The sequence below is a fragment of the Macaca thibetana genome, chromosome 1 (assembly GCF_024542745.1).
Source record: "Macaca thibetana thibetana isolate TM-01 chromosome 1, ASM2454274v1, whole genome shotgun sequence".
NCBI classification, from domain to species: Eukaryota; Metazoa; Chordata; class Mammalia; order Primates; family Cercopithecidae; genus Macaca; species Macaca thibetana.
In genome coordinates this window covers 58,828,112-58,841,236 of record NC_065578.1, presented here as the reverse complement: position 1 = coordinate 58,841,236, position 13,125 = coordinate 58,828,112, and the positions used below count along the sequence as shown (strand labels likewise).

At 40.0% G+C, this 13,125-nt stretch overlaps 2 protein-coding genes across 15 annotated transcripts in view; one reads left to right on the top strand and one right to left on the bottom strand.

Moving 5' to 3' along the window:
• FGGY (FGGY carbohydrate kinase domain containing) overlaps positions 1 to 13,125 on the bottom strand; it is a 468,393-nt gene that overhangs the window by 112,937 nt on the left and 342,331 nt on the right. For 13 of the 14 annotated variants that reach the window (XM_050804094.1, XM_050804057.1, XM_050804114.1 and 10 more), the window contains one exon: positions 5,076 to 5,223. In XM_050804094.1, the coding sequence (XP_050660051.1) occupies positions 5,076 to 5,223 (148 nt within the window). Of the gene's footprint in view, positions 1 to 2,101; positions 2,189 to 5,075; positions 5,224 to 13,125 lie in introns of all 14 variants that reach the window. The other variant, XM_050804163.1, reaches the window with a different exon arrangement.
• LOC126962836 (diphthamide biosynthesis protein 3-like) lies at positions 8,692 to 11,130 on the top strand. Its single transcript, XM_050804426.1, has one exon. The coding sequence runs from the start codon at positions 10,260 to 10,262 to the stop codon at positions 10,506 to 10,508; it is 249 nt and encodes an 82-aa protein (XP_050660383.1). The 5' UTR covers positions 8,692 to 10,259; the 3' UTR covers positions 10,509 to 11,130.

Here is a 13,125-nt window from a genome sequence, read left to right as displayed (position 1 = left end):
GGAGCAAGGACTAGCTTAAGGAACGTAGTTCACTATGAAACCATGTATAATGCATGTTGAAACTCCCTTTCTTAATGGTCCTCCACGCGTTTTGCAAAGTCCAGAGTTTGTATCCTAAAAGGATGGGGTGCATATCCTAAAAGGCAAGCTCTGCCACTTCTTGGCTTTGCAACCTTGAGCAGGTCACTGTTCATTCCTCATTTGGCAAACAGTGATTAAAAGAACTGTTTGACCATAAGGCAATTATTTGGTGCCAGCTTCTGACCTAAGAACTGCTGAGATTTTAAAAAGCAAATAAGCTGTCGCTCCTATCCTTAAAATGTTTTTCCTATAGAGTAAATTGAAAACACATGCTATGTCTTATGACAGCCTTGATCTTATTTTCTTCAGTGAAAATTATACTCCCTATTGCTTTCAATGTAGGTTTTAATTCTTTGATTGCATTTTTAGTTGTCTTGTGGTCTTTGCCATTTCCCCTTTCTTCTCATTCCATTGTCCTTTCATCTTAACTCATTCTTTCCTAATAAGTTTCTGGCCTATTTCATAGAGATATGCCTTGAAACAAAAATTCTGGCTGGGAACAGTGGTTCATGCCTATAATCTCAACACTTTGGGAGACTGAAGTGGGAAGACGGCTTGAGCCCAGGAGTTTGAGACCAGCGTTGGCAACACAGTGAGACCCCATCTCTACAAAAAATTTTTTAAAAATTAGCTGGGCATGCTGACATGTGTCTGTGTAGTCGTAGCTACTTGGGAGGCTGAGATGGGAGGATTGCTTGAGTTCAGAAGTCCAAAGTTACAGTGGGCTCTGATTAGGCCACTGCACCACTGCATTCCAGTCTGAGTGACAGAGAGCAAGATCCTGTCTCTTAAAAAAAAAATTAAAAATATTGTATTGAATATATCACAAAGTTCTCTAACATTTTCATTTGGTTTCAGTAGTAAATAATTTTCAAGAGGGCTTTCCTTTAAGTGTTCACAATGGTATTTCTTTTTCTTTGTATGTAATGGTTTTTCTATGGGGTTATTATTTTTCAACATTAACTAGACAGGTACACACGTTCAGTATTTCCCAGCACACAGCACATGTGATTTGCTCTTATCCCCACTCACTGTATACTTGAATTTGTCTCTTCAGATCTACAGCTAAATGCCAGTAGACAGAGTACAGCAGCTTTTATTTTCTGTAGCTTTGCTGGACTGAGGTAGATCAGCACTTCCTGGCTTTCCAAGCCTAGAACTAGTAGTGCAAACTACACCCTTCCTCCCAAGTTTACAGAACTACCAAGGCTTTTCCTACATCTGCCCCATTAACAGATGCTTAGAATGCAAGCCATCACCATTCCTCCTAATTCACACTTCCTGCTTGGGTGGATTCTTGGGCTGGCAGTTTTCAAATGGAATGAACTGAAAGGGCAGCTGGGAACAGGGTCGTGGGGGGATCTAGGAATTTAAACTCACTGGCTGCTTTCCAAAAACAGAACAAAAAACCCAACCATCAGCAGTAAAGTCGAGGGATAGCTGTGCTGTTTTTAGGTTTAAAAGAACCTTGTGCTTTTATGCTAGGGAGCAGAAGGTGGCAAGGTCCAAATTCTTTCCATGGTGGATCACGCATGACTTTGTTCTTATGTCATATATGATGTTATCAAACAAGTTGCATTCATCATTTAAATTCTAGAAAATCCTCCCAGATTTTCTTTGGGAATATCAATTCTAGTTTTCCTAGTTGAACACCATCCTAATTCCTAAGGCCTGCATGAGTTCATGACTTTTTTGCATTTTTACAAATATTTTCAAGAGAAGTAGAAAAAGGCTGCATCAGGGTTTGCCAGCCCAATGCCACATGAAAACAGTTCCAAAGTCAGACACGTACTGAGCTCCTTCAGCTTGCACTGATTATTAGAGATCACACTGTAAAATAATTATATACACACATACACATATGTACAATAATTACCTCCCCTACTTTTACGTGAACTTAGGACAGGTACTTTTCTTTTTTCTCTGTCTTACCTGGGTTTAGCATAGGCCTGCACACAGCAGGTATTCAATAAAAACACAGTGAATGGGTAAATGTTTAACAATGCAAGTAAAGAGTCACCTGAGGGGAGAGTAGAGAACTGGAAGAGTGCAACGCTGCCGAAGCAGGACTATACAGATAACCAGTGGTTTTCCGAGAAAACATTTTCTTTTTATATTATTAAGATAAAATGCTAAAGGGAATCTATCATTGGTGAGACAATGATACAAGGAGCCAAAATTGTAGACATTCATGCCATGCTCTGTTCCCGCTAGAATACTGCACATACTATGATTCCCTTGGCCTCAAACCCCCTTCCCAGCTTCACTCAGTGTCAATGTTACTTCCCGTCTGGAGCTTTCCTGACCGCTAGGACCAGGTTGGGCAATCGTCTTCCATGCATCTGGAGAGCTCTGGACAGTGAAGGACACCTGGAGCTTAATACCACCTTTCCATTCCCTGTTTATATATTCTGTCTGCCTCCCAAAGTTCGTGATATTTCTGAGGGCTGGCATTGTGTCTAGTTACTCATATCCCCCACCAACTGTAATAGGGCCTGTATTTGTTTGATGAACAAACATTCTCATAATTATGATACAATGGGAGCTTATCTTTATTTACTTGGATATTAATATTGGTATTAAATACTTACCATATGGATAGTCAGTGTCAGTAGCCATTTAATTCATTTGGTATTAGTAAATTCTTCATATGTTTGTTTTATCTAAAGCAACAAATCACCTCTTTATTATCACCATATTGCCTATAAATAAGTATATACTGAGCGCTTACTATGTGTCCAGGGAAACGTTTTAGGGGTCAAAAGAAGAAATTGTACATGGATCTTGTTTTATTGGAATTATCCTGCAATTCTAGATCCTATTAACATTTTCTCAAGCACTGCCCCACCCCCAACCTTAAACATGCTCCATGAAGGTAGGTATTGTTGCACCTTACTCATATCTACAGCAGTGCCTGGCACACACTAGGGACCCAATTAATATTTGCTGAATGAGTGCTGGAGATAGGCATCATTATAGTTTCCAGCAAAAGGATATAACATGATAACAGAAGAATTTCAGGGTCACTATTTTGATGTTTTCCAAAACTAGACTGAAAGAAGGAGATTTGGGGTGAAGTATTTAGCTCAGAATTGCCTTCCTTCTATCTTATTTAGGTCATCTTCTCCTTCCAGTGTTGTGATGCAAATTCATGGAGTGATAGCTATTCCATTGTAGCCTAACCCAAGGACAGTTATAAAGGGAAATCATTGCCAAGAACTATCAAGTGATATATGAGGTATGTGAACAAACGTACAACTTTTTAAAAAAGTAAACGTACCCAGGATTTTTAGATACAACTGGGCATATGTCTCCATGTAAGAAGTTCCTTTTGGTGCATACACACTTATTCTCATGTTATGAGAATTCTTCAGAACATTCCATTGATTTCTTTGGAATTTCATTCTGCATCTGGGTCAACTTTATTAGAATATCCTTCTGATGATAATTCTTAGGTCTTGGATGTCAGGATTGGTTTTAAGAAATGGATAAAAGCTACTGGGAGACATGAAGCCTGACATGCTGGGTACTGAATTTGGGTATGACAGACATTGGCGAGGGAAGGCCCCCTCAGGTCAGTTTTATCTAAAGCAACAAATGACCTCCAGAGCAATGACCATTTTACTATGCAACACTGCTTTATTTTGGGGTCATTTAAAACCCTGGTCAAGCTTCTTAACTGCTTCAACATTTTAAGTATCTAACTCTATTTAGCTTGGCTTCAGATATTTGTCTCTAATTAAGACACTTATTTCTGTACCCATGTGAAATGTGTTCTTCCCCTGCCCCCCTGTTTACAGACAAGTTGGTTATCTGAAAGTGTGGCTTTCTAGTTGTGGCCTGTTGCCACATGGCCCTCTCTGGACATTCTTCTCCTGCCTCTATAAATAAGGACACCAAGCTCATGATTTGTTGTGTAGGCATGCTTCATGGACTTGAGATCAACATAACCTTTGCCATATCTAATTTTCCTTTCTTTTCACCATGCCTCCCTTTTAGTAATAGAAGTTGATCATGTCAGCTAGGTAATGAAAATAAAGTTCAGGTCTTCCTGCTGGCATCATAAAAGTATTTAAAACAATCTCAATAAAACTAACCATAAAACTGTAGTAGTTTGCGTCTTGAATTCTTGATTCCATCAGGCCTGCTCCACTATTACGCAGCTTCCTTTGCATAAGCCTTGCCTTGTTTACAGCCTCCATTCTGAACTCTGCCTTAACGTACCTCACACTCACCTTCTCAGCTTTACGACATTTTCCTAGTTCCTGTATTCATGGCTTATTTTCTTATTTGTGGCCTCACCTGGCCCCTCCTCTAGCTTTAACCTGTTTCATCATACCTCAAACATGATTCTCCTGGTGTCTAAGATGTTGTTACTTTTACATCTCAACTGGGGTGGTTGAGAGCTCTCCCACCAAGTTCATCTGGCCCCTCTAGGAGGGCCTAGAATATCCACAGAGGAAGTGACCCTAAAGGGCACTAACAGCAGGATTTATTCTCCAACATAAGTTATAAATTGTATTCACTTATACCAAAGTTTAATCTGAAATCCTAACTATATTAGTGTAGACTCTGAATAGCCCTGACTCAGAGCCTAGGCAGATGTGTGGCTGCGGCCAGCAAGACCATGGGTGGTAATATTTACTACTGATTTACTGGGCAACCTAAAGATGCAGTTGGAAAATATGACTTTACAGACTGATGTAAATGCCAAAATTACATAGGCATGACTTTTAGCCACTCCACAGGACAAAGAGGCAGCAGTAGCTGAACTAGGAAATGCTGCTTTTAACGCTTTCAAGGTTGGCTCAGAAACAATGAAAACTTTCAGCAGCTCATCCCAGGGAGCAGCAACAGTAATGCATCTGCACAAAGCTAGTGGGCTGTTGGCCTGTTTTATTTTTTTCTTTTCCTTTTTCCTCACTTTGCTTCTTCCAAACTTTGTAGCCCTTTGGCCTGCCTTCACCCACGTGCAAGGACTAGCTGTTACTTACCATACCCTTTAGTGTCAGATCTGCTAAGGGAGACCGGTTGCCATGGAAATCTGGCCAAACATGTAAATCAACAGTAAGGAAACCCACAGGCTGAGCCTTCTTAATCAGATCCAGGTGACTGTTCAGATATGCATATACACTCTGGCATCTGGAAGAGAAGTGAATTTTATTTTTAAAAGGGGGATAGGGTCAGGGAGCAAATCATTCGATAGAAAGAAACCATTTGTACTTCCATATCAGTTTCAGGAAGGTAAGCAGGCTTCTAAAAGCTTCAGAGAACCCAGCCCACTGTACTCTCAAATCACACTGTAGTATCACCAAGAAAGGTGCCCATCCTAGTAGAAAGGTTTGGAGTCAGAAGACTGGATTCAGGAATGGCTTTACTCTTAGTAGGTGCATGGCCATGAGAAAGTTATTCAAACTTTCTGAACCACCCTCTTCTCATCTGTAAAAACAGATATCATAATCCCTGTCCAACTTACCTCATAGGGTTATTGTGAAGATCAAAGAAGATTATGTATGTGAAGGCATGGTATTTTGTAAACTGTACAGTACTGTACATATGTCAATAATTTATTAAAATCAGTATTCCTAATTGTAATAATGATGATGAGTTGATAAATGGAGAGAAATATAAGTTCCCAGACTCAGGATAGGATTTTGCTAAGGAAAGTGACTGAATGTTTTAAATGCAGTTAGGATCAGGAGTTAGAGACCTGATTTTCAACCTAAACCCACCAGATGACATTGTGTACGTTTTTTCTTTTCTTTTCTTTTTTCTTTTTGAGACAGAGTTTCACTCTTGTTGCCCAGGTGGAAGTGCAATGGCGTGATCTCGGCTCACTGCAATCTCCGCCTCCCAGATTCAAGCGATTCTCCTGCCTCAGCCTCCCTGCCCAGCTAATTTTTGTACTTTTAGTAGGGGTTTCACCATGTTGGCCAGGCTAGTGTCAAACTCCTGACCTCAGGTGATCCACACGCCTCGGCCTCCCAAAGTGTGAGCCACCGTGCCTGGCTTTTTTCTTCTTTTAAGTCTCCGTTTCTTCATGTGTAGAATGAGGGAGTCAGACCAACTCCTTCATTCTCTACATGTTCAGGTGAAGAGGAAGTGGAGAGAAGATGATGGGTGTGAGAGCACTATTCGGTTCAGATCTTGGCACTACCTCTCCTAGCTCGGTAAAATGGGCCAGTGACTTAACCTCTCTGACCTCCAATTTTCCCACTCATAAAATAGGTTCAATAACACCTCCCTCGCTGGGTTAAATCACACCACACAGCACAAAGATTAAAGCTAGTCAGCCTTTCCCTCTTAAAAGATGCTGCTTTCTAAAAGTTCTGAACCAATGATTTCAAAAGAAAGTGGATATTGCAGCAGTTGGCATCTGTGCTACTTCCCACTGGGGTCCTTGGAAATCTCTTTAAAGGTTAAAAACATGGCTTGTATAATGGCAGAAAAAAAAGTATAGGAAATCAATGTCCAAAGGAGGTTAATATCTAAGATACCTAAGGCATTATTTGTGTTGCATTTTAAAAGTGTTCTAGAAGGAAGGCTCAGCGATTTCTAGTTCTATTTGTGATTGGGTGAGTGTCCCATAGATCCCATGAAGTTGCCAAAAGTTTCCTGTACTTGGTGTAGGGAAACAAACCAATGAGTAGAGCAGTGATTTTTAAATTTTCTTTTTACCCCTTTATCAGTAGAACTCCTTTATTAAACAAAAAGTTGATGTAAATATTCAATGTAAAAATATAGAAAAGCAAAGCTGCTCTGTGTGAGCTTGAGTGTGTCAATGTGAATGCATGTATATGTGCGTGTGTGAGTGCGTGTGATGTGTGCTAGGGTGGAGGTGAGGGCAGCCCTACTGCCCTACCTACCAACAGTTTATTTGCTTCTTGCTGTAATAGCTCATTCTCATCTGCAAAAATCTTCTTTCTTAGATCATATTGGCAGGAATAAGATATTACTGGGAAAAGGCTTAACAACTACAGTTAACACCAGCTGCCATTCCCTAAGTATACACCAGACCTCCCAGCACTGCCCAGTGGGGGAGGTATCACTAACATCCCTTTACAGAGAAGATGCTTCAAGAGGTGAAGAGACAGGTCTGAGTCCAGCTTTAAACCCTTCTCCTTGTGATTCTGAAGCCATGGGCTCTCTGTATCTTAGGTCAGAAATTGTTCATCAAAGCCTGAAAAACTCAAACCCTGTTTTAGAATGATTCTATTATGGCTTCAGGAAAGGATCCTCTGAAGCCTCCATACAAGGTAGAGCCAGAACAACACATCAGGGAACGTGAATATGATAACCTCCTGGTTCTCCATCTCTTCGCTCTCTCTGCTCCTGGTCCAATGGGAATCACATTCACAAGACAAGCCTCGAGAACATCTTTTCTAGCCAGAAGTCAAGAGTCTGCACTAATTCTTGTGACTTTCCACTTCAGAATAGCCACTGCTCTTAAAGCCAAGGTTTTTTTTGGAAACACATGTCTATAAATCTTTTCATTCTGCCGCTCAAGGAATCTCTGAGCAGGGCATTTGGTTTCAGACATCTGGGTCAATAAGAACCTATAGGGCTAATTAGTATTGATTCGTCATTGTCTCATTTACTGCAGGTCTTTGCAAACAGTGAGATTCATTTAGCCTCTACATATATGGCCACTCATGCACTAATGAGATCCCTGGGGGATGGGGCATATGCTTACCCCTTTGACTCCTAACCTCCTTGCAGCTGTATGTTTATTCTTTGAATGCAGCCATTCCCCTACATGTTTTTTCAATTATACCTTACCATGTGTGCTATCTGAGTATATCATTCAAAATGAAATGCACTTGGAAGACATTAAACCAACTAATACACATCATTATTCACGTAATTTTAACCTTGCATGATACCTTTTTTGGTTCTGACTTTGTTTCATTTTGTATGTTTTATCAATTCTTTCTCAAATGGCAGCCTACCTTCTTCTAGCTAGGGAATCACATATTAACTGTGATCCCAAGTGGATCGCTCTCCCTCTCTCTCATGAACCCCAGGCTGATATATCCTGTTTCAGAGGGAGAAATTTTTGCTGTCCACATCCCTTTGGGTATCATGAAGAAAATATAGTTTCAATAATCATAAAGTGACTTCACCACGTACCAGCTGGATGATCAGGTAGGCAAACCCTCTCTGAGCCTATTTGCTTTTTTACTATTGGAGCTAATACTGTCTACTTAAAGCCTGCTATGAAGATCAAACATAGAGCCCTGAGCACTATAAAATGACAGGTTTATCAGTAAATAGTTTCCTCTTCTTTGCCATCATAAGAAACTCATTTCTAGTTTTTTAAAAATCCAAGAATCAAGGAAAATGTTTTTTCAAACCTTATTGCTTGTAATCTTAAATGCAGACAGCATCCTGGAAACCTCTCATGTCCTCTCCCTCTCCATAAATCACCTAATTCTTTGGGTTCACAGGCTGCCCAGAGACTATGGTGGCCATACTCTTAAACCAAAAAATCAGAATACATGGTATAACAAAATATACTTGTGCCCTTTATAGCAGTAAGAGAAAGTCTTAGAAAAGAAGTTTCCATATTGTCTGTGTCTAGTTCCTTACTACTTCTTTTTTGAGATGGAGTCTCTCTCTGTTGCTAGGCTGGAGTGCAGTGGTGTGATCTCAGCTCACTGAAACCTCTGCCTCCTGGGTTCAAGTGATTCTCCTGCCTTAGACTCCTGAGTAGATAGGACTACAGGCGCATGCCACCATGTCCAGCTAATTTTTTTTTTGTATTTTTAGTAGAGTCGGGATTTCACCATGTTGGCCAGGAGGGTCTTGATCTCCTGACCTCATGATTCGCCTGTCTCGGCCTCCCAAAGTGCTGGGATTACAGGTGTAAGCCACCGCGCCCAGCCTAGTTCTTACTTCTTAACCCAATACACTATGCATTCTGCCTGCTCCATTCTACTGAAACTGGTCCCATCATGAGGAACAATATGCTTTTTGTTGTTAATGCCGATAAACCATTTTGGGCATTTTACACCATTTGACCACTCCTTCCTCATTTGTTCTCTTGTTTCTGAAACACTATTCTCTCTTGATTTTCCTTCCTCCTCTTTGGCTGGTTCTCCTTCTTCACTTGTTCATTAAACATATGACATCTTCCAGAGATCTACTGTTTTTGACCATTTTCTTACTCTTTATCTCCTCTTGGCTGATCCTATCCTCTTCTCACGGCTCTAGTTACCATCTAGTACTGAGGACTTCCAAATATATGACCTTAACTCCTGTCCATTTCTCTCTTATGAGTTCCAGGTCAAGTATCCGACCACTCTTTAAGTGACTCCTCTTAGATGTCCAAAGACAAGTCAACTAAGAATGTCCAATCAGGCTTTCTGTACTCTTTCCTGATTGATTCTTCTACAATGCATCTTTGATTATCACTCCCATGCCTATCTAAAACCCTTCAGATGGACATAGCCTTCCAGACATGCTGGAATATAGAGAATATGGGGACTGGGAAAAGGAATAGGCATCTTATGACCTCCCTACACATGCCCCATGCCAGGCACTGTGCTGAGCTACTGGCAACCAGTTGGGAGGTAGAAAATAAGAGGATTTATGTCCTAAATCAGCACAGACCCTTGGTCTTCTAAAGAAGACCCCAATGCCCTGAGCACTTTCTTTTATTTGCATGCAAAACAGAAGCCAAAGAAACGTATAATAATATCCAACTAATTTCTGTAAGAAATCTTTCTGAACTTAGAGCCATTAAGAATTTACTGATTATCTTTGCATACCACAGGGGATGAAAGGTGTTAATATTATCACACTGACTGCCCTAGCTCAGGGAAGGCTAAGTAAATATTCAGTGACAGACTCAATGCCCCAGTTGTCAGAATGAGGGTCCAAGGTTTAAAAAGCCATAAAGGCAAAAAGGGGACTCTGAATACAAAAAAGCAGAATGGAAAGAGAGAAAAATTTTTAGAAGTGAAGTCTGAGACCTCCCAATAATCCTCATTTCCTCATCTACAATTAAATGAGATAATATACGTGAAACTATTATCACTAAGCACAGTGCCAAACATATGCAAATTCTTAATAAATGTTCTTGTCGATGCCAAGCCCAGGCCAGCTCCGGTGAAGTTAGACTCTCGAGCTGGTCTCGGACTGCCAGGGCATGACCCCTCCGGTGACCCCCACTGACCATGGCAGTGTTTCATGACGAGGTGGAAATAGAGGACTTCCAACATGATGAGGACTCGGAGACATATTTCTATCCCTGCCCATGTGGAGATAACTTCTCCATTACCAAGGAAGATTTGGAGAATGGGGACGACGTGGCAATGTGTCCTAGCTGCTCTCTCATTATAAAAGGGATTTATGACAAAGATCCGTTTGTGTGTGCAGAAACAGTCCCAGCCCCTTTAGCCAACATAGAACTAGTTAAGTGCTGAAGAAGCCTTCAGGAATCCAAATCCTGAACAGTTGGAAATGAGCCCAGATAGAAATATCAAATGCAAAGCTACTGGCTTCACAGAGACAACCATTTGTGATTTGCTGCTCTGTGAGAGTGTGGATTCTTTCCATCAACTGCTGATTTCATCTTCAGGAAGCAAGTCCATAACACGACATATCTGGATTTTGTGCTTAGAACCTTAAATTGGAAGCATTCTTAATGATCCATCTAAATTTAAAAGAAGATAATTTCAAAACAGTAAAAAAAAAAAAATGTTCTTGTCCTCCTTTTCCCCTTTCTTTGCTTGAGGGGGATTTGCACAGCCTTTAATGGGAAGCTTTAAATATATCTGAAATTCGCGATATAGAGGACTAGTGAATTTTAAGAAATTGGTATTTAGTGGGATTATGGGAATTACCAAAGCAAAATAAGTTTGAGGAATAAATCAGATCAAGAAAAATTAGCTGTCCTCAGAGCAATAACAGAAAAATTCAGTGAAGGTAGGAAAAAAGAAAGGTTGAGGAAAAAATGTGCACCAGCACAACAAAGACAATCTTAAGGAGTTTGAAACCAATGTTCTATATCTCCTTATTTATCTACAATTTTCCTTAGAGTATTTATCAGTGGCTGGCTATATATGTATATATGTATATGTATATAGTATGCATATTTGCATGTATGTACTGCATGTATATATGTGTATGTGTGTGTATATTTTTATGAAAGGAAAGACTTTGTTTGCTTGGTTCATTCACGTATCATAAATGCTCAAAAGATAATCAGACAGATGAACCAGAGACCCTGGATTTTAACTTTTGCTTTGCTGCCAACCTTGAATCTAGCACTTGTGGATTATGCCAAAACGTTCTCTAAACCCTGTCGTCACCAGAACCTAATTCAGAGACACTGTTAATTAAGAACCTCTAAGAGAATCAAGTTTAGAGGAAAAGAGTCAAAATTTATGATCGACATAAGGTGATCTCTGCTAAAGAGTGAAATATCTGCAAATTTGGCACCACATAAAGAGAAACTTTGGTTACCAGTTACATGTACAGGCACATCTAGTTCTTGTTTACTTAATTTATAAGCTTGCAAAACACTTCTCTTCAGAGATGGGGCCTAAGAGGATTATTGTAAATCAAGAGTATAAAATACTCAATCTGTTTATCAACACTTGTTTCCACAGTTTCAAACAGGATTTGCTGACCCTAAGCTCTGAGATAGGGGTGACCTGCATTGCTGTTTTGAGAAAGTCCCAAGTTACAGCAAAAGAGACACATCGTTCTTGATTCAGAAGGATTTGTCCTCCCTTCAAAACAGCTAACTTCATTTTAAGAACAGCTCTGCCTGTTTATAAGACCTGAAGTATACATGGTCCCATAGTTTTAGAATATTGTACTCATAGATCTAATAAGATACAGATGCACTTTCCTTTGTAAGACAATAAAAGAAAAGTGGAAGGAAACAGAACTGACATTTACTGAATACCTACTAAGTATCTGGGCTGGTCATAAAAGAGTCATCAAAATATAGACAGAAATGAAGTCAAGAGCATAGCTGAGATCATCTTGGAAGAGATGGCAAAGAGAGAAGAGGGCCAGGAAGCTAGCTATGATAAACATTAATGTTAATGGTCAAGAAAAAAAACTCTAAACTCAAGAAAAGCAGGTTAGGAAGGAGGAATCAGAGATGTAGGAAGAAAACAGAGGGGGTGACAGAAAGTCAAGGAAAGAGAATGTTAAAAGGAGGAAAAAGTGATCAATGATGTCCCATGCTGCTGAGAACTCAAGAAAGGGGAATAAAAAAACATCCTATGGACTTAGCAAAATAGAGGTCACTGATAAGCTTAATATGAAATGTTTCTGAGGGCTGATGGTGACAGAATTCAAACTGGAGCGGGCAAGGAAGGAGTAGAAAGTGGGGAAGTAGAGACCAAGAGTATAGGCGATACTTTGGAGAAACTCCACTCTAAACAGAAGGACAAATACAGGGAAGTAGCTGGAAGTGGGTATGAAGTTATGCGAAAAGAGGTGGGATTTAAATCCAGTTCTGACTCTACCACTGAATTCTATAAGTTGCTGCTTCTGAACCACCCTATACTGTTGTTTCTCTGAGTCTGCATGCTAATCCATAAATTCTTCCTTCTTTTTATTATGATTTGCAATAGAAGCTACTCAAATGAAGTTCATCTATAGAAGAAAGTTCTGGAAGTTTTGAATATGTCATTGCAAAACCAAATATTCACTAAGTTTGTGTTACACACTAAAATGTTCACATATAGACATTCCAGTGACCTGCTTTCATCCTATTAATGACTGTAAAATGAAGGAAGTAGGGTAGTAGAATTGTAATTTACAGATGAAGAATCTAGTAGTCATTGAGACATTCAGGGTAGAACAGGTACAAGAACCCAAGGCCTCTAATTCCCAGTCCCTGTCCTTGCTATTCCTCCATGCTTTCCATAAGAAGGCAGGCAGGGTATGAATGACTGACGTCTGCAGCTTGAACCCAGATCAGCCACCACCAAAACTTCCTCCTCTTACAATCATTAGTAGTAATAATAGTAGTTGACATGGTTTGGCTGTGTCCCCATGAAATCTCATCTTGAATTGTAG

Bases quoted from the DNA above. Each gene is read 5' to 3' on its own strand.
- LOC126962836 (XM_050804426.1), top strand. From the start codon at position 10,260: ATGGCAGTGTTTCATGACGAGGTGGAAATAGAGGACTTCCAACATGAT.